The 26263-nt window shown below is 36.7% G+C and overlaps 1 protein-coding gene across 1 annotated transcript in view; it reads left to right on the forward strand.

Annotated features, from left to right (window-relative positions):
* Positions 1-26263, forward strand: part of SLCO2A1 (solute carrier organic anion transporter family member 2A1) — a 212464-nt gene that overhangs the window by 72286 nt on the left and 113915 nt on the right. The window contains exons 3-6 of the mRNA XM_044070455.1: positions 7344-7500; positions 10072-10287; positions 20136-20234; positions 21642-21775. Coding sequence (XP_043926390.1) covers positions 7344-7500; positions 10072-10287; positions 20136-20234; positions 21642-21775 — 606 coding nt within the window. The remainder of the gene's footprint in view (positions 1-7343; positions 7501-10071; positions 10288-20135; positions 20235-21641; positions 21776-26263) is intronic.

A 26263-nucleotide genomic window follows, 5' to 3' on the forward strand; every position in this document is an offset into this window, starting at 1 on the left:
GGTCTGATGCTTAAAGCATTTTCAATGCATGTACATGTGAAATCCTATCAATACTACAATTCCCAGCTGCCCGTGTCTGTTGTTCTATTAGGAAACTACACTATCCTTGATCCCTTGCATGAAATAAGTGACATTATACTGTAAATGTATACAGGATCCAGGAGTTCCTTGATCCCCCAGCTAATACTGAAGACCATGATCACACAAAGAACAAAAAAATATGGTATTGGTATTTACATTTCTACAAAAAATGAGCCCTGTGAGTCTACAGTTTTTTTTTTTATCTTACTACTTACCAATACTTGGGTTTATGTTCAACACTGTCAGACTGAGTTGTGTTTGTAATATACATGTCAGACCTTGGTAATTTCAAACACAGCATTTCTGCATGATCATTGCATGATCTATCACTGCACAGAAAATATCAACTGTGTCAATTTGACTTGCAGCAGTGAAATGTTTCCATGTTAATACAATCTTTACTGTTTAATTTGATAAACCTTTCTTCATTTATTCACGCTCCCTGAATATATGCACTGCTCAGTGTGAACCTTTGGACTTGAGACCATAAAGGAGTAACACGTCATGAAATTAACAAAACCTGGTTAGAAATGGATGAAGTACTGTTTTCTAGATAGTGTGTGTCTCTTCGACAAAGGAGATAGCAGGGTGCATGCATGCATAGTTTCTGCTGTAACCGGTACATCATTTCATACAGGAAATGATTCACTGTTAGTAACTGTGTCACAACTCTCTTCAAACCTCCCCTGTAGCTATTATTTGCCAGGTATGGGGGTTACATGTTTGCCAAATGCGCATCATCTGCTTTTCCGGCTCTTGCACATATACTTAAGTAAAAATTAGCTTGGAAAAATAACTCGTCTTGTTTGGAGCTATCAAGTGCTGTTTTGAAGTTACTGTCTTTATCCTGTGGAAAATACATGTGAACTAACTTATACATCATCAGAGCTGCCAGGTCTATTTTATTTATGTGATAGTCAAAAGAGTGATTTTGAGATGATAAGAAATGTATAGCAGCACTTTATTTGTATAATGAATAGGCATAACAGTAGTGTACCTTTAAGAAGTGATTATCCCATTATGTAGTTAGTTTGGTTTTCTACTTCTTAGTGTACTTGTTATAAGCTACCATCAACCTTCTTGCTCTGCCACCATTTTGTGTGCCATTAAAGTTCCTATTTTACTTCACATATTGGTGTATCTTGATGTAATTCATATTGCCAACAAAGATGAGTAGTTAAAAACATTGTGACCATGAATTCTTTTCAGATAGATATACCAAAAACACAGTTTCTAAACAGAAAACCGTACCATGCTTAACCAAAAAAGTTAATTTACTTGGTAAAGTGATCGTTTTACCGAATATTCATTGTTTATCACTAGAAAATCAATTTTGCATAAAATAAAACTACATTTTGAACTTCACAAAGTCATTTCCCTGGCCAGCATGCAGGTGGAAATTCACAATTTCAGAATAACAACCGTCTTAGATAAAGAGGGTGAAAATTCAGGTAAATACTTTATTGTATTCTATGGACAAGAAGGTGGAAGTAATATACAATTTGTTTTCATATTCTGACATCTAGAGTATTACATGTGAGTCAGTAATTTCCACACTGTAAAAACATTTTATGCCAAAAAGAAACATTATACAAGAAAGAACACGCTTCCACTGATGTGTTACAGCTAAAGGTGAAAGTGCTGAAGCTTCTGTAATGTGCTTGTACGAACTGGCAGAAAATGGTGGATTTGATAAAACAAAGGATGAACAAATTAGAGATTGAGGTGAAACTGGGCTGATATGTCTGAAAAGTTACAATTAGAACTGAACTTAACTTTGGGAAAAGCAATAGAAATTAAAGAAAGGCTGAACTAGTAAGGAGACAAAATACTAATAGGAATATGGAAATGATGTGTATGAGATAAGGTGCAGAGTATATGGTGAAATACGGTACTAGCCAACTATGAGATAAGGTGCAGAGTATATGGCAAAATTAAAAAAAATGTATGGTACTAGCCAAAGTAAGCATATGCCCAAGAAGCAGGATGAATTTAGGCTTGGCAAATGTATGAAGTGCAACCATGTTCTTGATGAGTCAGAGTAGTGTGTTGCACATGGCAGACGGTGTGTGTGACTGTGCATGTGTGTTTGTTTGATTGATATATTTATATATATATATATATATATATATATATATATATATATATATATATATATATCCCCTTGGAAAGTAATTTGTTGAACTGAACATTCATGGAGGTGAACATTCACTGTATATGTTTCGATGAACAAAGGTTCACGGGAATGAAATTTTGATAAACTGATATAGACCCATCTCTATGGAACCATGCAAAAGCCCTTGTAAAAGAAGGACAAAAGTAATTACTGGGTAAGTATTCAGAACACTTTCCAGAGTAATCCAAAAACTTTTTGCTTCACCATCAACAACCTTCTTTACCTTGGCAGAAAAACCCATCCTAGTCCTTTGCCAAATTATTCTGATAGTACTGTAGCAAACTCCATTAACTCACACTACATCAACACAGCAACAACACTAGGCAGATCTACAATTTCTCAACTATGCTATGATCAACCTGAAAATCATTATCAGACAAAACAAAAAAAAAAATCATCACTATTGTATCCATCAAAAAACCCTTTCTTAAAACTGAAGACAGCTACTCTATCTGCTGATAACATTCGAGCAGAGTACATCAAAGTAGTAGCTGAGACTTTAGCAGTTCCAGTCTCCATCCTCATAAATAAATCCATTACAAAGTTATATGTTCCTGAAGTGTGGAAACAATCATATATCATACTATTACATAAGGGATGAAACTCTACTGACCTAGGTCACTACTGACCCACAGCATCATATATCATACTATTACATAAGGGATGAAACTCTACTGACCTGGGTCACTACTGACCCACAGGTATATTTTCTCCTCCCATAAATCCTGTAGCATTGCAGACCCACTCATTTCCTCCAAAATCTATTCAGCAATAATCTTCTCTCACCCATCCAACATGGTTTCTGTCCCCACCATGGCACTACTACTGCTCTACAGTCATTTCTAGATAATGTCAACCAACAGCATAAGGTTGGCAAACCAGTCTCAGCCATTTTTTTCAACATCTCCAAGACATTCTGTACTGTTCCATACCCAAAACAGATTCAAACTGTAGCAGACTGGATTTCACTTTATCATAGTTCAAGAGCTACCTAGGTAATTACACTCAAACAGTAAGGTGGCAAAACATATAGTCCTCCTTTTCCCAGTCTCTATGGGTGTCCCCAAAGGGTTCATTCTTGGACCATTGCTATTCAGCACATGCACAGGTATGCTTTACGTGGTCACATCCCCATCTGCTGTGATTCAGCATGCAGGTAATGCAAAAATAATTGGTGTTCCCTTTCTGGGGACAGCTACAGAACATTACTCAGGAATCATGGTGAGCAGAAGAACAGTGGATAGATAGCACTCACCTCACACATAATGCTAAATAAAACAATATTTCCTCTGCTCAAAACATTAAACTTGAGCCGGTTTCCAACATCAAGTTATTTGGTGTAACACTTGATGATAACATCAAGTTTAATATTCATGTAGATGTCATAAAGAAAACTCACCAAAGGCTTGGAGTTCTATATACTGACAGGTCATTTCAAACTGGCTTAGGTAAAAAAAATCTACTGCACATGGTTATCTTCTGCCAACTGCCCCTGACCTTACTAACCTACACAACAGCCTAACAGGAAAGCTTCAACAATGCTGCAATAAAAGTGCCAATCTCACTACTAATTTGCCTAGCAGAGCCCATCACTGCCTTGCAGTCACAAAAAAATAAACTGGATGGAACCCCCAAACTATCTTAAATTATGTAATCTAAAACTGCTTCACCACCCAAATGACTTCTGTTCCCTGTATACCCTCCCATAGTGGGTAAAATGCTCGCAGACCCCTTGTCTCTAAAGACACTTTTCTGGCTCAACAATAGAAATCTTTTGAACAATTATATATCCAAGGTATGAATACCATATCCAGTCCACTTAGGGAAATAAGACAATGAGCTTACCCTTAAGGGAAACCTCCATGCACCTCTTCTAAATGCTAGATTATGTCACTACTCGATCCCAACTGGCTGACTAACTTATATCCTGTCTATACTTTCTGCTTACATATTTCTTTCCTTCTTACTGTAACTCTTAGCTAATCTATTCTAATTACATCTTCCCTTCTTTATCTGACTTTCAAGTTCACTTCCTCCACAAATGTATTTACCACCATTAGCCTTCCAAATGATCAAAGCACTAGTATTCTGGAACCCTCAAATATTCAGAACTGCTTCTGACATTTGCTGACCGATGTGTTTATTGTGTAAGATGCATTTACTTGTGCATGTATGTCTGTATGCAAGTATGAATATTTTTTTTACCTGACACAGCTTTTGCCTAATTATCATGCTCAACTATGATATACTTAAAAATGTTTTGTCTTTGTTCTGGAGCTATTCACCCTGGGCATCCACTGAGAAGTGATCTTGCATGGCCCATTTTGACAATCCCAGTAAACAAATGCAATAACTAACTAAGTAAATAAATAGAAATAAATCTGCATACTGACAAAACTGAATGTGGCACCTGCTTTCAGTTTCTATTATTTTATTGGTCTTCTAATCCTATATTCAGATAAAGTAATGATTTTATGTGAAAATAGGACTTCCAATGAACTACATTGCACCAGCTGACACCCTTACCTTTCTGGATGTGCAGCTGTGGCAGGTGTTCCCTTGTGACATGTAGCTGGGGCAGAAGCTTTCTATGTTGGCTTCCAACAGCTGTAACATAATTAGAAAAACTATGTACTAAAGTTGCTTCCAACTGTTTATGCTGAAATACCCAAAGTAAATATTCTGTTATCAGAAGAAATGGGTAGGTCTTTTTTTTGCGCCTGTAATCTCTCGTGGTTATGGGCTGCAACAGAGCAAAGGAAAGGTGATAGAAATTACAGGCACTCAGCTGTCAGTAATATTTCATGAATATAGCAGCACACACTTCATGTAATTATAAAATATTAGTTATTTCTCACTGTCCATTCCTGTCTTTGTTGTTTCCTCCCCCCATGCATTTGGGTCAATAGCACATGCTTGCACCCTTTTCCTCACATCATCGCAGTGCTAGACATGATGACATGGGTTCATGCAGGTGAAATACTCCTGGTTTTGAAGTAGAAAATGCAGTAATAACCTAAGCGAAATTTTACTGGCGTCTGCTATAGCAGCAGGATTGAGACTCTGTACGGGCAGTAACTCGATGGGACATTGTGCAGTTAAGTATTCCACTTGCACATGATAAGTTTTTATATTTTTGTTTCTGTTAGATGGTTATCAGGGAAAGGACATATGCGTTTAAAATATTGTTTTTAATAAACTTGCATATATGCGTATGTTGCTTGCTTGCTACAGAATACATAAAATGCAGGCATATTTACTTTAATTAAATTTTATTTATTAGTTAGGCAGGTAAGCGAACTAGTCTTTATTTGGACCTCTTTAACTATGGTTTGGGCATAACAGAATGGGTAAATGTATTACATATAGATAACTTAGTATATAACCAGTCAACTAGTACATTTTTTATGAGGAAGGAGGAAACTGGAATACCCAATACAAATTCATGCAGTCACAGTATATAACGGAAAATCCATATAGATGGTAAGCAGAGGTTGTCACTCAAACCGTGGCAACACTTATACAAACATAAACATACACATACACACACACACACACACACACACACACACACACACACACACACACACACACACACACACACACTCGTGCTTGCGCGTACACACAAACACACACACACACACACACACACACACACACACACACACACACACACACACGCACACCCACACACACAAAATACAGTCATACTCTATGTTTATGAGAATGAACACAAGTCACCTTTTTAAAAGTAGACTGAATAGAATATACACCAGACTCCTCCAGTAGACCACAACTGAAATGAGCTGACTGGAAACAACACAGCTGAATAACCAACTATAGTTTAATTTCTCAAGTGTAGTTTAATTTCTAAGCCCTTTCACCTTCAATAAAGGCATTTTCAGAGCTAAAATCAGAAATAAAATAACACATTAAGCAAATCTGTTTAAATCTACCTCTCAGTAATTACTTAACCAATAAAACGCCTTATCAAGGACAAGTGTGTCAACATTTAAAGTCACAGTGCATATATACAAAATGCAAATACATATAAAACAGACATAAAATTAAAAATACATTTACTGTGCTACTTACAAGTATAAAAATACTTAAATACTTATTTTAGTAGCTCTTTCTTTTAAGAGATAACATATAATTTAATCTGGGTTTATTAGTTGCATTTAACTGTATCTGCCAGTTTAGTTATTTCTGTTCTAATAACAGTTCACTATCTAACTATCTAACTTAATATTGCTATTTATAATTAATCCCATCTATATTTGTGTTTTCCCAGGCTGAACTTGAAAAGGGTTTATATAGATCAGTATTCTATCCTGATTAATAAAGGTAGAGACAGATAATATGACAGAGATAGAGCAAAAGAGCTAGATGGATCAATAGATATATGGGCAAATATGCTAAGATAAAGTAAAAGCACTCCACTGTTTGGTCGCTGTATCTTTTATCTTGAGTAAATTCCAGTGCATCTCAAGTACAAATCACCCATTTGTCTACTCGAAGTGAAAATGCTGCCTTTATATACATAAAGTAAACACCACATATACACAGCTGAATCACAAGTGGCAGTATGTACCAAAATATATTTTAGCAGAGAAAAAGCATTCTCCAAGAACATATAATATGCCGATTCAGACCAAAAAACATCCACAGTATCATATTTCTATACCTTCAGTCTCTGTTTTATTATAAGTACTGTACAACATACAAGACAGTCAAGCCTGTGAATTGCAGACTACACTGAAAAGTGCTGTAATCAGGGTACAGTACAAAAAATATCTGTTTTCATGAACCAGCATAGATCTTTGTCTTCTGTTTCTTTATTTAACTGCATTGAGGAAAAGATATAGTAGGCGTGTAATTAAATGATCACTTCTGAGCTATTGTGCTATCCCCCATATACCTTACATGTGTGATAAAGAAAACGGTCAAATAAAATGTGATGTAACAAAATAATTTGGCATAGTTTTATGGTAATTGTGATATGTCTCAGTCCTTGACAGTTTTCCCTGTTTTATGTCACTTTTTAGTTATATTTATAAACCTCTTAATTTCCCTTTATATCCAGATTGGAAATGTTATCCTTATTGTATTTGTCAGCTACTTTGGCAGTCGAGTGCATCGTCCACGATTAATTGGCATTGGTGGTCTCCTGCTGGCTCTGGGAGCAATTTTACTGACCATTCCACACTTTCTGTCTGATATCCATACATTGCATGGTAAAGGTAAGTTCACTTGTGTAATGACTGGAATGGCAAAAGCTGGAAATTAATACATGTTAGTTTAAAATTGATAGCTATCTATTGTGTACTATTGTCTTAAACCACAGTACAAAATTTTATATAAATGAGTGAGCTAAAAAAGCAACAGCAACAACCTGTCCTTTAAAGATATTTAAGCAATGGTTTGTTATGAAGTATTCTAAATAAGTTGTACTAACAAACTTGATATAAGATGATGGAGTAATAAAAGTTTACCATTCAGTTTTTTTCCTTGAACTCAGTCTGTATAAAACAGAATGTGGGAAGACTTTAACAGTGATTTGTCCAGTGGATAATACTACAAAGGAGACATCACTGAAAGCTACATTAAAGTTATTGTTGACTTTGCACTTTTCTCTATTGTTGTGCAGCTGTGGAGTTGGTTTATATAAGCTAGGAGGGTGGGAGTTTTTCTTCCATATAGGGGGTGCAAGTGGGTTTGCTTCTTACAAAAAAAAAAGCTTATTATATTTTTCACTGAAAGTAGTTTTCAGTTATATTTTTTAATGTTTATGTCCATCTGAGAAATATAATTTGCTTTCTAATCATGACTCCATATAAGTAAGGGTGGCATGGGGGACACTATCCTAACATGAGATTTTTGGGGGGCTAGCCCTGCTCCCCAGAAGATGACTTAGTCTAGATGTCACTGTAGTTGGTAGGTGTATATTTCAATGAGCTTGACACATCTACTTTGCTGCTAGAGAGTTATCTTTTGAGATATCATAATAGAATCAGTTTATATGTATTGTTGTTTCATCTGACATGCATGTTATCCAGTGAGTAATTCTGCTTTAGATTGATCTATATACCATTTCATTTTACAGTTCAAATAATAGGTTACTGAAATGTAATAATATTACATGCCATGACTATGACTATGACTCACCGAGGGACCGTGCACTGTTAACAAGATGTGCAACGTGTTAACTGTGATCAATATTTTTCACTTTTCTCACAATCACACAATAGGCGCATATACAGGTAGTTGTATTTTGAAGGATACTATTAATGAGGATGTCTGGCAGTAACTGGATGAAATGTCTTCTTATACACAGAAGGTGACTATCATTTTTTTTTTTTGGGGGGGGTGGGCATAAGGAAGAAGGCATCATTTCCAGATATGATTTATGTATCCTCACAAGCATTTATCTTCTCAGTTTATTGAAAAATGCTATTTTGTCAGATACAGCTTATTTCTCCCTTGAAAGAAAAAAAAGCAAGACTGAATTTATTTCCTTGGCTGTGTTTTTTTTTTTTCTTTCCTTGTTTTCAACTCATTCATTATTGGAACAAAAAGTTGGAAAATAGACTTAAAAGGCACCTTGTACCGTTATGACTCCATGGCTTCTGGCAGCCTAGTGGCTCCACACTCATGGCTTTATTTGATTATTTATTAAGTTGTGTCAGTTTAGGGTGTGTTGGAAGGATGTAGGAAAAAGCAAAGTTGAAGAGTAAGACTGAATTTATTTCCTTAGTCATACATTTTGTTCAGGCAATCACTGGATCAAAAAATTAGTAAAAAAAACTCTATAACTGTACATCAGAACATCAGCGGTCCCCATGGCTTCTGGGACCTATGGTTTCTAGACCTCTGGCTTAATTTAATTGTTTATTTTATAGTTATTATGGTGCAGTCAGGTCCAGTTAGGGTATGTTGATGCATGAAACTACTGAAGAATAACACAATGTGAGACAAGGTAGAACAAAGTAATCTGAGTATTGTGGGAAGGCCATGATAAAGGAACTGGGAGGAGGAACACAGAGGGATGTATATTTGTGTGATGGAAGAAGTGGGCAGCAAGTGGTGGCATGCAGCCCTTTGCCTAGGGTGCTCTTTCAGCTGAGGTTAGCCCTGCCTGCATGTCCTCATCCTCTCTTCCTGTCCTCTTTACTCTGTCAGGCCAGCTTTCATGCATGTTTGTGTAATTTCTGCTCATATCAGTTTCCATCTCATAGAGAGAGAGAGTTTCCCTAGTTCCTGGTCCATTTTATACTGTCTTTATAAGTTAAAAAATAGAAAGAAAGAAAAAAAGAAAGAAAAGAAAAGAAGATGTAAGACTAGTGGGACAAATAGTACCACCTAGAAGTAAGCGACACCTTAATATGGAAAGTGTCCACAATACCAAGTCAGTCTTAAATGTTTTACTAAAGAAGCATATGAAACCACTGTGTTGAACTAGATTAAGTATGCCTGTCAAACCCACTACATGATTAAACGTTTCTGATTTAGATTTCAGAATGAAATTCTAAGAGTTGCTGAAATGCTTACAGAATCTGCCTTTGTCATTCACCAGCTAACCCAATTTGCTAATTTAATACTACCATCTCAATAAAACATTTAACGCTGTACTGTTAATAAAAACTTTAGTTATAAATTCCAGGCCATGAGGCAGCATTCTACAACTTGCTTCCATATAAAAACATGACAGATTACAAATTGGCACCAAGATAACCCTAGTCTAAAAATGTGATAGAGTTTTCAGCAGTGTACCATTTAACTAAAATTTAGATTTATTTTTCTCAAATTTTCAGGCAACAATAGTCAGCAGATGCTTTGGTGTCCATGGAAGAACACAACTGATGTGTGTAAGGAAACTGGCACGAGCGCACATAATGAAGTTGGTACCATGTGGGTTATCATGATAATTGCACAGCTTTTGGCAGGAATTGGGACTGTTCCTATACAACCCTTTGGTATTTCATACGTGGATGACTTTGCAGGGTCTACCAACTCTCCTCTATATATAGGTAAGTGATGAATGCATATTTATTTTCATTGGCAATATATTATATAAATGTATTTTTCTAATGGCATTCAGCCAGAATAAAGTAGTTTTTAGAGGAGCCATATCTACCTTTCCAGTGCCTTGTGCCAATCCCTGAGATGGTGCACCCTCAACTTTTTAGCTTCAATTCTCATATCAAAATCATTATAGGAACCAAATTCACTGCTGAACACCAATAACTAGTCCACAGAAATACAATAAATGTTTATTTAATCCACATAGATAAGCGCTTTCATCATACAGACTTCAACAGATCTGTTGAAGTCTGTATGACGAAAGCCTCATAAGTGCATAGTCTTCGGTGGCAGGAAAGCTCTGAAAGGCTTGGCACCCAAGCCTGTCTTTTTAGTTAGTTCAAGCTGACTGATAGTTTTTGTGCATGGAAGGTGCCCTGAAGCTTTGGAACCTGTCCGACTGTTATTTTCTTGGTAGGATATAGCCCATATAGCTAAGGTTACTGCAGCAGTGATCAAAATGATGAACATTTATGTGCTAACTGGTAAAAATTGTAGTACATTTTGGGTTGTAAAATACTTCAGTAAATAATGTTTTTAAGCTTCATTTACCTTTAAGAACATTTTTAGATTTCTATTTCACTGAAACTTTTTTTAAAGGAGCATAACTAAGGAACAAAGCTGGATTCCTTTCATAGTCTCTGTTGTCTTTTATGCAGGGAAAGAAGAAACTCTGTTGATGCAAGGCTGTATTCATAGTCAGGGCCTCCTGAAGCACAGCCACTTGCCCTGTCAGGTTGCTGTTCTCAGTATAATATGATTCATAATCATGAACAAAATGCATCAAATTCATAAAATGCCTGACCATGGATTGCAGTGTGACGACTGTGCCCTGGCCCAACAATCAAGGAGCCTCAATCCTCACCACTAACTCTAGGGAGGTCGTCTCATAGAAGAGAAAAGGATAACTAATACACACAGTAAAGTACAATTTCCCTTAAGTGCGCACAGAGATCACAGTCAGTCTGGGGCTGGTTGCTCCCTTGCTCACCAGGTCCCTAATAAGACTCCCCACTAGCACAGCTATAGGATCCAGGTCTCAGCCTAGCTGGGCAATCTAAAACCTCCAGTACCCTCTCTGTCCAACCAGTGCTTCGTGTCCCTGCAAAATAGCTGAAACACCACACACACACTTTGAGAAGAGGTAATACAACCACTCAGACACTCCTGGGAAAGGCTGACATAGATTCTCCAGCTCTGTCCCTTTACCCAGACCATACGCTAGTAATTACTGCCACCATCCAGCTAATAATGTCAGCTACTAAAAGGCCCTTAAAAGGGTGTCCAATTATTACTGTGCAATAGTATAATCCAGTGGTAATGTGACTGTTCAGTCTAAGGCTTACCTTAGAGTGGCCTATTACAATAACCTCTATAATTATGCAATGCACTCTAGACCTTATCTTTACACAAACCAGCCACATGTAAAAGGTTTTAAAAATATTTAATAATAAATAATTAAAACACAAGACAAAACTACTACACCGCAGAGATATCTAAGAGTTCAGAGATCACACAGAAACTTAAAATAATATGGTAGGACAGGTCTGATTTCAAAGAAAATACCTAATTAATCTTTACTAACTTTAACTATTCCTACAAGAAATCACAGTGCTAGAAACTTACATGTGAGCGTAGGCAGAGTTGTTGTTGTGTCTTTCGGATTTTCCCGGTTAGGGGCTGCCACAGTGGAACTCCGGTCCGCTAATGATTGGCAGTAGATTTTTACGTGCCGAGTTGCCGGCCCTGATGCACAACCTTCAACGAAGGTACGCCCATTTACACGTCTCCACACAGAAGACACTCTAGCTGAGAATCGAACAGGACAATGTCTTACTGTGAGGCTACAACGCTACCGCAGCACCACCACCGCAGCTTAAGCAGAGTGTTGAGTTAAATATCCAAGATCAAAATGCTCCCAGTCTCTTGTGAGAAATAGTATTTAAACATTACTAACAAACTTGTTTGCTGGGTCCCTCCCAAATTACATGATGTTGACACTTAAGTTTTCCCAGGCAAACAAACTGCATTATTTAGCAATCTAAACCTGCTCAGAAACTTACAACAATAGAAGACATTTCACATGTATATTCTAACAGAAACCAGAGCAGTAAAGCACCATCCACATGTAAGTTCTGGTCATAAACTTTAGCCTTAAAACAATGGGCATGAAACCTTCATCCAGGAGCACTGGAACCGAATTCTAACATGAAAGGGTCACAACATGCTTCACTGGGCCAGTAGAGTGCAATGTTGTCACATATTTTGCAGTTCCACATTTCACAGTATTCTTTTACATCCAAGAAAACGTGCCTGTATTTTACATTTATTTACAAATGCCAGAATTATATTTCAAATTCTATTTGACTAGGCTGGCAGACTTCGCCCATCTCTCCCCAATCGTCACATGCAGTAAAATATGATTTGCATGACTTCAAATCATTCAGCATTGCTGTGAACCCTATCAACCTGCACTCACAGTCTAACAACTCTGCTACACAGAGATAAGTAGATAGACAAGCATAGACAGACGATATAAACACACACACACACACACACACACACACACACACACACACACACACACACACACACACACACACACACACACACACAAATGCATTCACATAGTGTTATTTGCTTGGATCCAGCTTGAGCAGGGTAAAGCTGCTTCACTTTGCCCAGAATAGATTCTTCCATTAACATGTATAGGTTAACACAACTCTAAGTTTGCACCTACATTTACACATTCTGTGCACTGTTTTGCAGAGATCTTGCACAGAACAAATGTCTATGAATCACCATACTATGTATTGCTTAATCCTTGCACAGCAGTGCAGTGGGATGTTTAAAGGTCTATTTAGCATAGGCCCTGCCTGGAATCCCTTGCTGCTCAGTATAGCAGAGCCACAGAACTGAGTGGCTATTGGGAATGCCTTATGTAGTACACAAAACCACTTGCATGGCCTTGGTCTTTATGTAAGGTGTCTCTGAATTCCAGGGTTGCACTGACATTCCCTGGCCATGTTTTGACTGAGCTGATTTAATGACTCGTAAAGGTTGTAGTTTTTTAGGTGCCTGTAAGTAGAAAGTACTTTTTTGTATGGCATGGTAAAAAAAAAAAAAAAAACAACAAAACGCAAGCACAAACTAGTAAATAAAACAAAAAAGGATGAACTCTGAGGCAGATATAACTGATAAATTTATTGAGCGCTTTCATCCCTGAGAAAGGGACTTTTTCAGAATAAAACATCCTCAGCAGAACCCAGCTTATACACCCCTACTACATACACACCATAATTAGGTGAATTATCATACAATTACATAATTCACCTTAAAAAATGTATACATAATGCCACATTAAATAAATAGTACCTTACTCAAAACAAAGTGACAACAGTATAAAACACCTGCTCTAAAAAATCACAATACAAAGGCTACTTTATCCTTAAAATGGAACTAATAGATATAGTTTTATTTTTATTTGTTTATTTTACATTTGTTGACCGGGATAGTCCGACTGGATTCATGTCCATTTTCAGCGGAGGCCCGAGGAGAAAAGCTCCAGGGTATACAGAGTAAACAGAGTAATAAAGACATTATAACAGAGACAACAATCCACAAATGCACTGCAGACAATACAGTCATGATATTACAGTAAATACTTTGACAAGCAAATTGGTTCTCGACACTGGTTAGCACCAGTTACAATCAGGAGATAAAAACAAATTAATAGTGACAGGCGATACATTTTTATATACATTCATGAATGCTGGTTAGCCAGGCTTGTTACAGTGTCAAAGCCAGTTTAGTGCCAGATGTTTTTTGAGTTTGCTCTTAAAATGATTTAGGGAGGAGAGCATAGTAATGTTAGCTAGAAGTAGATTCCAGGCTCTACCTGCAGCATTTGTAAAGAGAGCTTCCCCTGCTGAATTGTTAGTTTTGATTGTATGAATTAGAAGTTTGTTTGAGGATCTAAGCAGTCTCTGATTGTTTTTTTTTTTGGGGGGGTGATAATATTTCTATGAGCTGGTGTATTGTCTGGATTATAGAGAATTTTGTTAGCTATGATCAGAAGGTTATATTGTATGAGACTGTGAAATTCCAGCCACCCAAGCTGTTTGAGGTTGATGCAGTGGTGGGTTCTGCATGGCAGGCCAGTGGCAAACCTGGCAATGTGATTGTAACAGGTAGACAGTCTGTTTAATATCGACTTGTTTAGGTTAGACAGAAGAGGGGAAGCATATATAAGTGTTGAAATTAGGTGAGAGCAGGCAATGCCAATCCTAGCTGGGGGTTATTCTATACAATGATCCAAGTTTTTTATTAACATTCTTTATTAATTGATTGACATGAAGTTCAAATTTTAGGTTATTGTCAATAATGACAGCAAACAGTTTTGTAGAGGGGTCTGGGGACCCCTCTACATTTAAACCAGGATATACTGTAGCATTCGTTCGAAGCTGCCACTGTAATACCCTGAACTCTAGGTAATCCTTAATATGCCCACCCCTCTGCCTAGGTCAACATAATCAATGATTGTAAATTTAAACAAGTGACTGTCAGACATTTGAATGTGCAGATAAAGCATTCTTAGATTCTTTTCCTAGTAGGTCATAACTGTGTTGATAAATTCTGTTTCTAAAACTGTTCTTGGTTTTCCCAACATAAAACCAGATACAGTTTTGGCATAATGCCAAATAAACCACTCATTTTTTTGTTACAGTTATACTGCTTATGCAATCTTATGATGCCAAAGTTACCTCGTTCAACTTCATTTGTTTCCAGGGTGAATTTATATGTCAGCAAGGTCCACATTTGCTCATTCTGCCCTCCTATTCTGGATGTTTTAACTTTCTCCAACATATTTTTTATACATATATCCTTTTTATATAAAGTAAGTGGATTAGCTCCAACAATGTTAACATATTCAGAATCTAGATCAAAAACATTCTAGTTTTTCTGTATTATTTGTTTAATATCAACAAAATTGCTATTATATGTTAATACTAAAGCTTTACACATCCTACTGTTTTTTAAGTTGGCCCGATTATTCATAGGCATTTGGCTCCCATTCATACCCAGCTGGCATCCCATTCATCAGAAGAAGTCACTAGTTAAAGGATAATGTGTATGACTTGCATGCATGGTTTCGCATATGGGTGAATTTAAAATGCAATGTCAAATGTTAAAAAATATGTTGTTAAAAAGAGGCTACCCATTCACTTTCCTTGACAATATTTTTAGGGAAGTGATGGAAGAAATGGCAGGTGATCAGTATATCCCTTATTGGGTATCAGTGGGAGCTGGCTTCTGCTGAGGATGTTTTATTTTGAAGAAGCCCTTTTCTTAGGGAAAAAAGCACTCAATAAATTTATCAGTTATATATGCCTCAGAGTTCATCCTTTTTTCTTTTATGTATGTCATGGTCATCACCCTAAGACAGAATTTGAAAATGTTTTAGCTATTTTACGAGGAATATAGTGGTATCTCTAGAAGCACTGCCAAACATAACATCTGCAAGAAGGAGAACACAAAGCGTTGTGAGCTGCTCAAAAAAAAAAAACTGATGCATTGTCAAATTCTGAAACTGGAATAACTAGCTTTGTTCATTAAGTCCATGTTGTTGGAATGTGGCTCATGAGACTCTGTTATGGCTATGGGACATACCTCTCAACTTCTTTGCTCAAGAATTTTGGACAAAAACAAAAACATGGGGGGGGGCAAAATCAGGGACAATTTTTTAAATGTAACTCTAATTCACTTAAAAAGTTAATAGAACAACAGATTTTGGCATTAACATGCATTTTTGTACAGTAAGAGGTATGAAACTTTACTGCCTGGCATTATTGACTGTACTCCCTGGTGGTTTACTAGGAAATCAAACATTTCTATAAGAGGTAGGGCAAAAATAAAAAAGTAAAAATCAAGAACATTCTGTAAAATTAATGACAGTTAAAAGGCATGATGCATGGATAGAAATATGTTCTCCTGGACATTAACTGTTTGCTTCAAAGATCATTTGTGTCCCAAGAGTCACCAGCTGAGGTGTATTTTAAGTGGGATTTAATTTTCTGGGAAGTTTGCTAATAAAGCTGCATGCTTGCAAGTGTCTGGATATGTGTCTCAAAAGCCATTCCTGGTTTTATTTATAAAGGAAATATCTTTCAATATCAACAGGTCAAAAATTGCAGACATCATATACACCACTTAAAATATGTGTTTTTTAACAAGTTTCATTCAGTCCAATAACACATAAGTTGCTCAATTCCAATTCAGATCCTAGATCCCAATTAAAAAGTATTATTTCCTTAGTTACACTCATTTGTTGTGCCAGACCTTCTGCCAAAGTATTATATGGGGATTTTTAAAAATCTGTCAACTTGTTATATTCCCATAGAATGTGTTCCTAGTTACCTCTGTCTTTATTATTACACCTCCGGCATTTGTTATCTAACCAAGGAAAAGTCCTCTGAGGTCTGCTTGGGGTATAAAAATACCTGTGCATACACTTCCATATTTCTATCCTCCTCTGTTTGATTCTTACAGTTATTATGCAATACTTTATAAGCCCTATTAATTATTCCTTTTTTAAATGCAGCTTTTGTTCTGGACTTGACTAAATCCTGTACCAGATCTGGCTTTTCACTTAGCACTCTGTTAGCGTAGCCTCAAACCTACATTCCAAGGTTCTGATTAGCTTCTTTTTATTCTATCTTTTCCTGTTGAGTTTTTTGCTCCCAGTGATTTGGTTACTTTCCTAACTTGCTCCAGTAAATTCCAGCCCTTCCTGCATATTTTCTGTACCCCTAGACAGAGAATCTTCTTTCTCTTGGCTTATGTGTGATACTTTCTGAATATAATACTCTGTATAGTTGCTGTTGTTATTTTCCTTAAGGACCTACATCCAAAATCCCAATCACTCTTTATCTCTTGATGTCCTCCCATTTTCTTGTCAATCATAATACTTTTACACTTTGTGTTATAACTTTCTGCTTGATTTATGTATATGAGCCTAAACTATGTTTCTCTAACTTACCTCTTCAAATTAGGTCACACTATACCACCGTGTTCTTTAGGAAGAATCGACTGATCCCACTTAACTCTTGCCCTCTTCCTCCCCCAAATTTATTCCTACAGCTTTTCATTATCATCGACAACTTCTCCTTTGGTTGATAAAAATATGTCTGAGCTGTATATACGACTAGAGGGACTAAAAACATGTTTGCTTCTTTTATCTTATTATCAGTATGTATTATTAATTTTTCGGGGGATGGGGGTTCTTTGCAGAATTAAAGTGTAGAAATCATTTCCATGATAGGTTATCAGCTTCAGGGTAATTAATGTTATCCAGTTCGACATGATCAAAATGATTATCTGTTGCAGTGAATATGGTTAATTTAAATTGCCTCCAAAAAGTCCAAATGCAGAGGATCTATCCAGCAAAGAATTCTGAACCTAGCGGACATTATAGGTACTAAGTATATGTGGCATACCAGTTAGTTAACTAATCTGTCAGGAATTTGTTGTGGAGAATGGAAAGGCTAGAATGGTATTTGACTGGGAAGGTAGGTACTAAAATTAAATTTCTCTTAATATTTTTGAGTGTGTATTTGCCATCAAATGACTATTATTGAAAGAATCATAGAAACCTAATGACATAAAATTATGGTTATGGAAAGATGCAAAGAAACTTGGTTAGAAAGGTGTGTAGATTTTATGTAAAATACCTTAATATTGAACTGGATCACAAATGAAAGGTGATAATACAATGTGTTCTGTATGTTCTTCTGAGAAAAGCAGAATAATAAAGTAAATATCTCTTGAGAATTAATTCAGTAAAGTAAGGTGCATTTCCATCTCAGCTGTTAAGAAAAGACAGCATGTTTTCATTTGTAAACAATTCCTATGAAATTTTCAGTTGGAAAACTCAATAAGGAAGCATTTTCAAATCTGTAGTAATCAGTATCATGCTTGAGAAAAGTTAAGTTCAAAAAGATAGTGTTAATGCCAGATGATAGGGGGTACCATTGAGTGCCAGATGATAGGGGGTACCATTGAGTGCCAGATGACAGGGGGTACCATTGAGACTAGTGGTACAGCAATTGTTAAGGAGACCATCTGGACTGTCAGGAGTTACCATGGACCCAACGATGCACTTGATCTTCCCACATAAGACCCCACAAAGACTCCACCACCTCCCCTATAGTATGCCAAAGGAAATTATTTGAGTCACAGTGATTTTGGAAGTGTGAGTAGTGGTGATTCTGGGGGAGTTAGTAGTGAACCAGATGTGTTTACATAATTAAACAGCTTGTGGGGTATCCTGGCCCATTTGTGTTCTCCTGAAGATTCACCACCAATAAAAAGAAGAAGAACAATGAGACCTTTCACAAAAGTGAACAACAGGAGTATGGCAGCAGCTTCCAGAAGAGAAGGAAATGTCTCCTCTATTTACTGTTTATTTTATTTCATTTTCTTTTTACATTACAGGTAGGTGTGTTAGATGTAAGTGTCCCCTTCTGTTTTTCAAAAGAGAGATGTAGCAAGGAGATTGATAGTGTTTTTGGGAGACTGAGCATCTTCCTAGAAGTATGTAGACATGTAATGTGTGTGTGTGTGTGTGTGTGTGTGTGTGTGTGTGTGTGTGTGTGTGTGTGTGTGTGTGTGTGTGTGTGTGTGTGTGTGTGTGTGTGTGTGTGTGTGAGAAAGAGAGAGAGAGAGTTAGGGGGCAGAATTCTAGGGAGGTTTAGTCTTTAGTGGTATCATTAACAAGCATTTAAAATATTTAAACTAGCTAAGTTGATCACAATAAAACAATCAGGGAAACTGTGCACCCCCTGCAAAAAAAATCAGCATAGTTACTGAAGCAAATTGCACTGGAAAAGTGCAAAAACATGCAATCAAAGAAAAAGAAGGTAAGCATACACAATATAAAAATTGGCTCCTGATGACTTCAAGGTTACAGATGCAGTTATTCTCCAGAAATGAAGAAACAGTGTTAATGACAACAGCTAAAGACTACTTAATCTACCTCTGGATTGAAAAGTAGAAAAATGTAAAAATTAAAATATAACTGGTACTCAGGATAGCCCATTCTAGTAGCAGGGTTGTTCTTTTACTGTTAATACATGTGCTTTTACACTGTGCTCCTCCATAATGTCTTGAGCAGTTTGCACACCAAATTATATTCAGTAGTGTACGACACACCCACTACAGAAAACTGACTTCAAAATGGACATTGGTCTTTATACCAGATCATCCTGCACTGGGATCCTACATCTGGTATTTTGAAATTTACCAACGGCAGCAAAATGTTGTATCAGAGAGAGATGAGAGTCTCAGCTTTCTTTGAAAATAAGGAACTCAGATATGTTATATAATAGTGACTAGGCCGAGATACAAAAGATGGCTGCTACGTCGACATCAAACTGAGGAATGTGGGAAGTACTGGAGTAAACAAGTGAGACAGCTATGGGGAAACTAACTGCTCATTTGCATAGGCTTCATTTGTTAAATCTGTTTAGCTGCTATGCTTTTTGTATATTGGTAAGTAAAAGAAGCTATGTATTTAGCTGACTGTCAACTTGGAATGGATTATGACTGGGTCTGGGAGGGCGGATAGAAGCACTCAGACACAGGTGCAGATGAAGCTGAAGAAGGATTAACAAGTTTTTTAAACCATACCAGTCTTACTAGATTTTGTGTTGTAATTATGATAACTGCTCATCACATGTTTGTAACTCTCCAGAATCTTACATAGAAATACTTATGCTGTTTTTCTCTTGACTGTTAGCCATCTTGTTTTCTGTTGCTGTGTTCGGTCCAGCATTTGGTTACTTGCTGGGAGGAGCAATACTGCGCCTGCATGTGGATTTGGACCGAATTGACACAGGTAAGTAGCCTGTAACCTATGACAGCTTAATGCTAAACATATTAAAGCAACAGGTCACAGTTACAAAAGTGAGAAGTAATACTGCTTCTATGCCAAAAACACAGAAAGTTTCAGTAATCACAGAGAAAGTCACAACTCACGAGGGACTTGGGAGAAGCATGACTTGTCTGTTCCAGATATCGCTTTACATATATACTGATACCTAAGTTTGTACAGTTATACTCTGTGATGTAATTGTCTTCATTTGAAATATATTCTGCTGTCAGCTTCTGTGTGCTCTATTTCAGTCTAGCACTTCAGCCTCTGCAAAAATCAGCCCAGTTTAAATTAACAAACAATGCATTTTCATATTCAGTTCCAGGTTAAGCATTAGAAACATTCACATAGTAACTACACACTTGCAAAACTGTATACCGATTCTTGTTAAAACACTATTCAGAAACTCAGACTGTGGAACTTTGTCTGCAGTTATTTCTCACTGGATTATCTTCTCTCTCTCTTTACCTCATTTCCCTCTACTTTCTTGCTGTTCCTTATTGAGTGTCCACTTGTAATGATTAATCCCGAATCCCCCAACCTCATGTTTTAGTCACTGAGACATGAAAATAAGGAAATGTGAGGCTGTATCAATGGCAGCAGGACTATCAGCCATAATACTGTTAATTTTGTGTCCTACTGTCATCAGTGAGCACTTTGGTTGTACTGTCCTGTATGAATTCCGCAGCTTCCATATTGAGATACACATGATAATTTTCTAAATATACAAAGTGTATGAAGTTTCTGTTTATGCAAACATCAGTCTAGTTTTAACTCACTTAATATTATCTGATCTTGTGGTTATGGTGTATAAGGCTTCCTGTTTCGTTAGTTTATTGTGTACTTGTCCTCTAGTTTCACACCTCACAAGCTACCAAAGTAATAATTACAACGCTTTGTATCCAATGTGTTGTTACAGATTATTGATATCATCTGGCAGTGTATAACAAAAGGATGAGGGTGAAATCTGTTAATAAACTGTATACCGTAGCTTTTAGATTGATTTTTTTAATCTCTTAATTGCATATTGTTGATGAGTAACTCACTTAACCGGATCAAAACTGTAGGTCACCACTAAAAAGAGGTGCTTGTATTTGTAGAGACAGAAGTGATTACAATTACAGAAATATCCTTTAGCGTATGTACCAAACTAATTTAGCAAATTTCTGATTAACATACATAGGCTGCTGTGCATTAGTTCCTGGTTGTAGTCTTTATATACTATAAAATATCTGGTAAATTATTTATCTCTGTTTAAGAGAAATTACTAAAATGACTAGAGAAGATATACAGTTACACTGGAAATTAGTTAGTCATGGCATTAAAAATATCGGTTAGTAGTAGCATTTATTTTTTCGTGTCTGTCGTTAGGTAAACTGCTAATCGATTACAAACATCCTGAATGGATAGGAGCCTGGTGGCTGGGATTGTTTGTTGCCGCTGGACTCCTGGTGCTAACCTCCATTCCTTATTTCTTTTTCCCTCGGACAATGGCCAGGGAGCAGGTAAGACAATTTTCATATAAAGTAATAAGTACATGTATGTTGAGATTGCAGTTAGTCATGTAATTAAGGTCCCAAGAACAGTTCCTATTTTATATTAAGTAATAAGAATAGGCATGCTAGAATGGTGGTCAATCATGTAATTAAGTTCCCAAGTATAGTTCCTATTCTAGAAAATTAGACACATTAGCTTCTTAAAGGACTGTGTAAAGGTAGGGTATAACAAAAGTAAAAGGAAACTTGAGGACAAGAAGAACATTTTATCCATTTAACAAATGTTTTCAAAAATATGTATATTTATGTCTGTTCTTTAGTAACAGGATTTGTAACACATTAAAGGAATCATTCTTTTCTTTCTATTGTGAAAGTCTCCCTGGTACTCATTTATCATAAGCAAACAATAAAGTGTGTGTTAATGTGTAATTAGTGCCCACCCAGGGGTGTTGTGAGGCCCGACACTGCAGGCAGAGGGCCTCTACACCCCTGGAAGGGCATTAATTACACATTAACACACACCCTGGAGGGCATTATTGTGCTTAGAGAATGGGCTCTCTGTAAAATTGTTCTGTTTTACTTACTTATGTATTTTTTTTAAGTATTATTTTGTAATATATTTTTGATGTCAAATAGTTCTTCCTCCTAATGTTTCATACTTGCTGTAATATATGTTAATGGTGTTGGAGGAAGCATTTTACATCCAAAATATATTAAAAAAATAAAATAGTACTTAAAAAATACATAAATAAGTAAAACACAACAATTTGTCATGCACGCATTCATTCACACATCCAGACAGACAGAAACATAAACACATATACACACACACACACACACACACACACACACACACACACACACACGCACACACACGTTTCCATTTTGCTTGATCGATCTCTCTCTCTCTCTCTCTCTTACTCTCATATATGCATATACTCTCACACACATGCCTTATTTTTAATTTTTTCTTTTTTTATTTTACACTCGCTAAACAACAAAAGCTGTGCTTAGCGAATGTAAAATAACGTCACTCACTTTTACTTTCACTGACATGCATGCATACACTCACACACAGACATAAACACACACATCTTTTTTGTTGTCTTCTTTTTTGTTTACATTTTACACTTGCTAAACAGCAAAAGCACTGTTTAGCAAGCGTAAAATAATGGCAGCCATTTCATTTTCTTAGTCCGAGCTCCACGTCAGCTTGATATGCTGCAGTGAAGCAGCAAAATCGTTTTTCAGCAGGCATTACTTACTTGTACATTAATACCCTGCTGGAGAACATTCCACAGGTAAGCGCTTTCTTACCATTAAAGGTGCTTCATCAGACTTGAAAAGATGATACTTTTTATTTTTGCGTTTGTTTTGCAGTTTTTTTGGCACTGTTCATTCCTTCTGGGGACGGATTTCTTTATTCATTCAGTCACTCCTCAGTCTTCTGGCTGTTAGGAACTGTTTCTGTAAAAAAGTAAGTGACATGGTTAGGAGCTACTCATTAGAAGAGATAAAACACTTCAGATGTATCTCAAAATGAATTTGTAAGGCATAATAATTCAATTCTTTCTCTATAATGTTGCTGTACATAGAGCTTGCATCAAGAAATATGAACCCACCCTAGTTATGTAGCATAGAGGGATAAAAGCCCCATCTGTTTCCCCATATGACCTGTATTTGAGTAGGAGCTAAGGCACTGGTAGGGCCCAGTGGGGAAGATGGACATTAGCTGTACTGCTCAGTCTGGCCAGATGGCAATGTGGAACAGAGAACACAGCAATGTGTGACATCAGTCAAAATGTGCAACACTCTGTACTGTGCAAGAAACATGTCAGTTCCATGCAGCAAGAGGTGAAATGGACTTTCAATCAAATGTATTTTTTGTTTTATTTCTGATGAAGTGTGTACCACTTCATAGTACATAATGTGTTTTTATTTTATTACCTTCTTCAATAAAAACAGAAGTTATGCATGATGTTTCTATGAAGCTACATGGTTACAGAAACAGCTTACAACATATAGCTAGATGTGTCTTACACACACTACAGATTAAATGCAGTTTTGCAGAATTATATAGCAAATTGAGATTTGCATGATAAAGTCCTACTGCATGATGTTTCTAGAATGCCTTAAAGTTACAAACAGGTTCCTAACCATGACTGGAGAAACTCCTTGCACACTGAAATTTAAACACGGTCCTGCAGAATTATTGGATTGCCATAGCATAAAATATACTTGAATTTTATTTACATGAATAATCAGGAATGAATTACCATCATTATGGAGAAAAGAAAGCTGGTCACTTGGAATGGGAATCCCTTCGCAGAGGCTGGTGTTACAATATTTGTTTAAAAGTGCTCAGCCTCTCTACCTTAAGCAGTTGCTTCCCAGATTCTGGATAGATTGTCTATAAAGTAGGAATAGTTTGTCACCACTCTGCTGTAAAAGAAAGCTAATTGGCAGGAGGAATCACCTTGACAAGAAGTGCTGTGAGCCTCTTCAACACATGTACTGAACTAGACTGAGTTCGTCAAAGAAGGATTAGGAGTAGCCCACATTTGCCCAGCAGTAACCAAAAAATAAACGCATATCTAAAGAAAAATAAAATAAACTATATATATATATATATATATATATATATATATATATATATATATATATATATATATATATACACGTGTTTGTGGGTGTGTGTGTGTGTGCATGCGCATGTGTTATGATTATATGATCACTTGTCTTGCAAACTCTGCTACTTTTCCAGCTTTTTAAATTCTGAGTTTCACTGTCCTCATTAGTAACTCTGACTCACCTTGGCTTGCCTAAGTAGAAGTGTAAACATGCTTGAGGCAGGGAGGGCTAGCAGTCCCTCCTCTGTTCCTCATGGTGACATGTTAGTGACGTGGATCATTGTCTCACTGCTTCCTTGCCTCTTGTTGCTGCTTCTTGCAGATGGAGGATTGCACAAGTCTATTTTCTGGATCATTCCAACACTAGCTGCTACCACCATTCTTGTGACAGTAAATGCGGTGCACTATGTTTATTTTTGTACATGTGGAAAGGCACTTTTACTGTACCACATAAGTGGTACAACACAGAAAATCAGTGAAACTTGGATTCTGGATTGCCCATCCTGAGTAGGGATAGGGAGGCAGACTTGGCATACTGCTATCCCCAGTCTACAAGCTGGAGTGCAACAAGGATATATTTGTGAATTGGGTTGCAGGACTTTGCACTGCGAAAGCCAGTACACAGTGGTTAGGCATGGTAATTTATTTATTTATAAATGAATAATGATAAATATATAAACAGTAATAGTCATGCATGGTAATATGTATATAGACTCCCAAGCGTCAGCATGAAGCAGAGCGACATCTACTGCAAGAATAGGTTAGGGAGTGTTAAGTCGGTGCACTTACATCCCCCAAGTCTTACTTCCTAGGGAAACAAAGGGGCTAGTAGTGCTCTAACCCTACCTAGAAAACAAATGGGCCACATAGCTCTGATCCAGGTGGGGAATGAATGGGCCCTTTCTTGCTCCCTCAGTAAGATTAATGAAGGGTCCAATTAAGGGTTAGGTAGACAGCAGTTGTTGTGACATACTATGACAAAAAATATTTAAATATTTCCTAAATTTCCAGTAGTAGTTGAATGGAACAATTGTGTGTGTGTGTGTGTGTGTGTGTGTGTGTGTGTGTGTGTGTGTGTGTGTGTGTGTGTGTGTGTGTGTGTGTGTGTAATACCATGATATTATATCAAACAGGAAAAGCAACTCACAGTCTGAGTGAGCTTTTATTTTACCAAAAAAAAGTGAGGTTCAGTCCTTTGCACTAGTTATAAGTATGGTTTGTCTCGCAAAATCTCTCATTTCCATAAAAATGACCCATTTTGAGCAACTGAAAAGGTAGCAGCCATAGTGGTGAGACTGCCTGAAATGACTGTATTACTTAGCAAAACACAGGCATAATGTGATCTAGATTATAAGAATATATATCAGCTTGCAGTCCATCAAGAGCTTGGACCTTCAATCTATGGGCATCTGTAAAATCTTCATTTGATTTGCTTATGTTGCTGGTTTTATTAATTTGACACAGTGTGACTTTTGTTGTTTAAGTAATTTAATGCCAGTAAAAAGTCAGTTGGAATGACCAACACAAGTAGTATCTAAAGGTTCATTATAAGTACCAAAGCTGAAATGTCATGAGATGTGAGCCAAGACTGATTAACAGGAGTCATTACTTTTAAAATAAGGCTGTAAGTCTACTAAGGTCTTATACTAAAGGCAGTAGATTTTGTGGCACTGAAATCCATTTAAAAAGGTTCTGTATCAAACATTAAAGTACAGAAATTATTCTGTTTAAGCCATTAATAAATTTATACTGAGCTTACAGTGTAGCTTAATTGATATTAGCATCTGCATATTGGTTTTTGTAGGAAGGTTAACAAGTTCTGTCTTCTTTTCCCTTCTCTGCTAATAGTCTTCCAAATCTTCTTCTT

This window comes from Protopterus annectens, chromosome 4.part1 (genome assembly GCF_019279795.1).
Source record: "Protopterus annectens isolate FY-2018-M chromosome 4.part1, PAN1.0, whole genome shotgun sequence".
Classification (NCBI taxonomy): Eukaryota; Metazoa; Chordata; order Ceratodontiformes; family Protopteridae; genus Protopterus; species Protopterus annectens.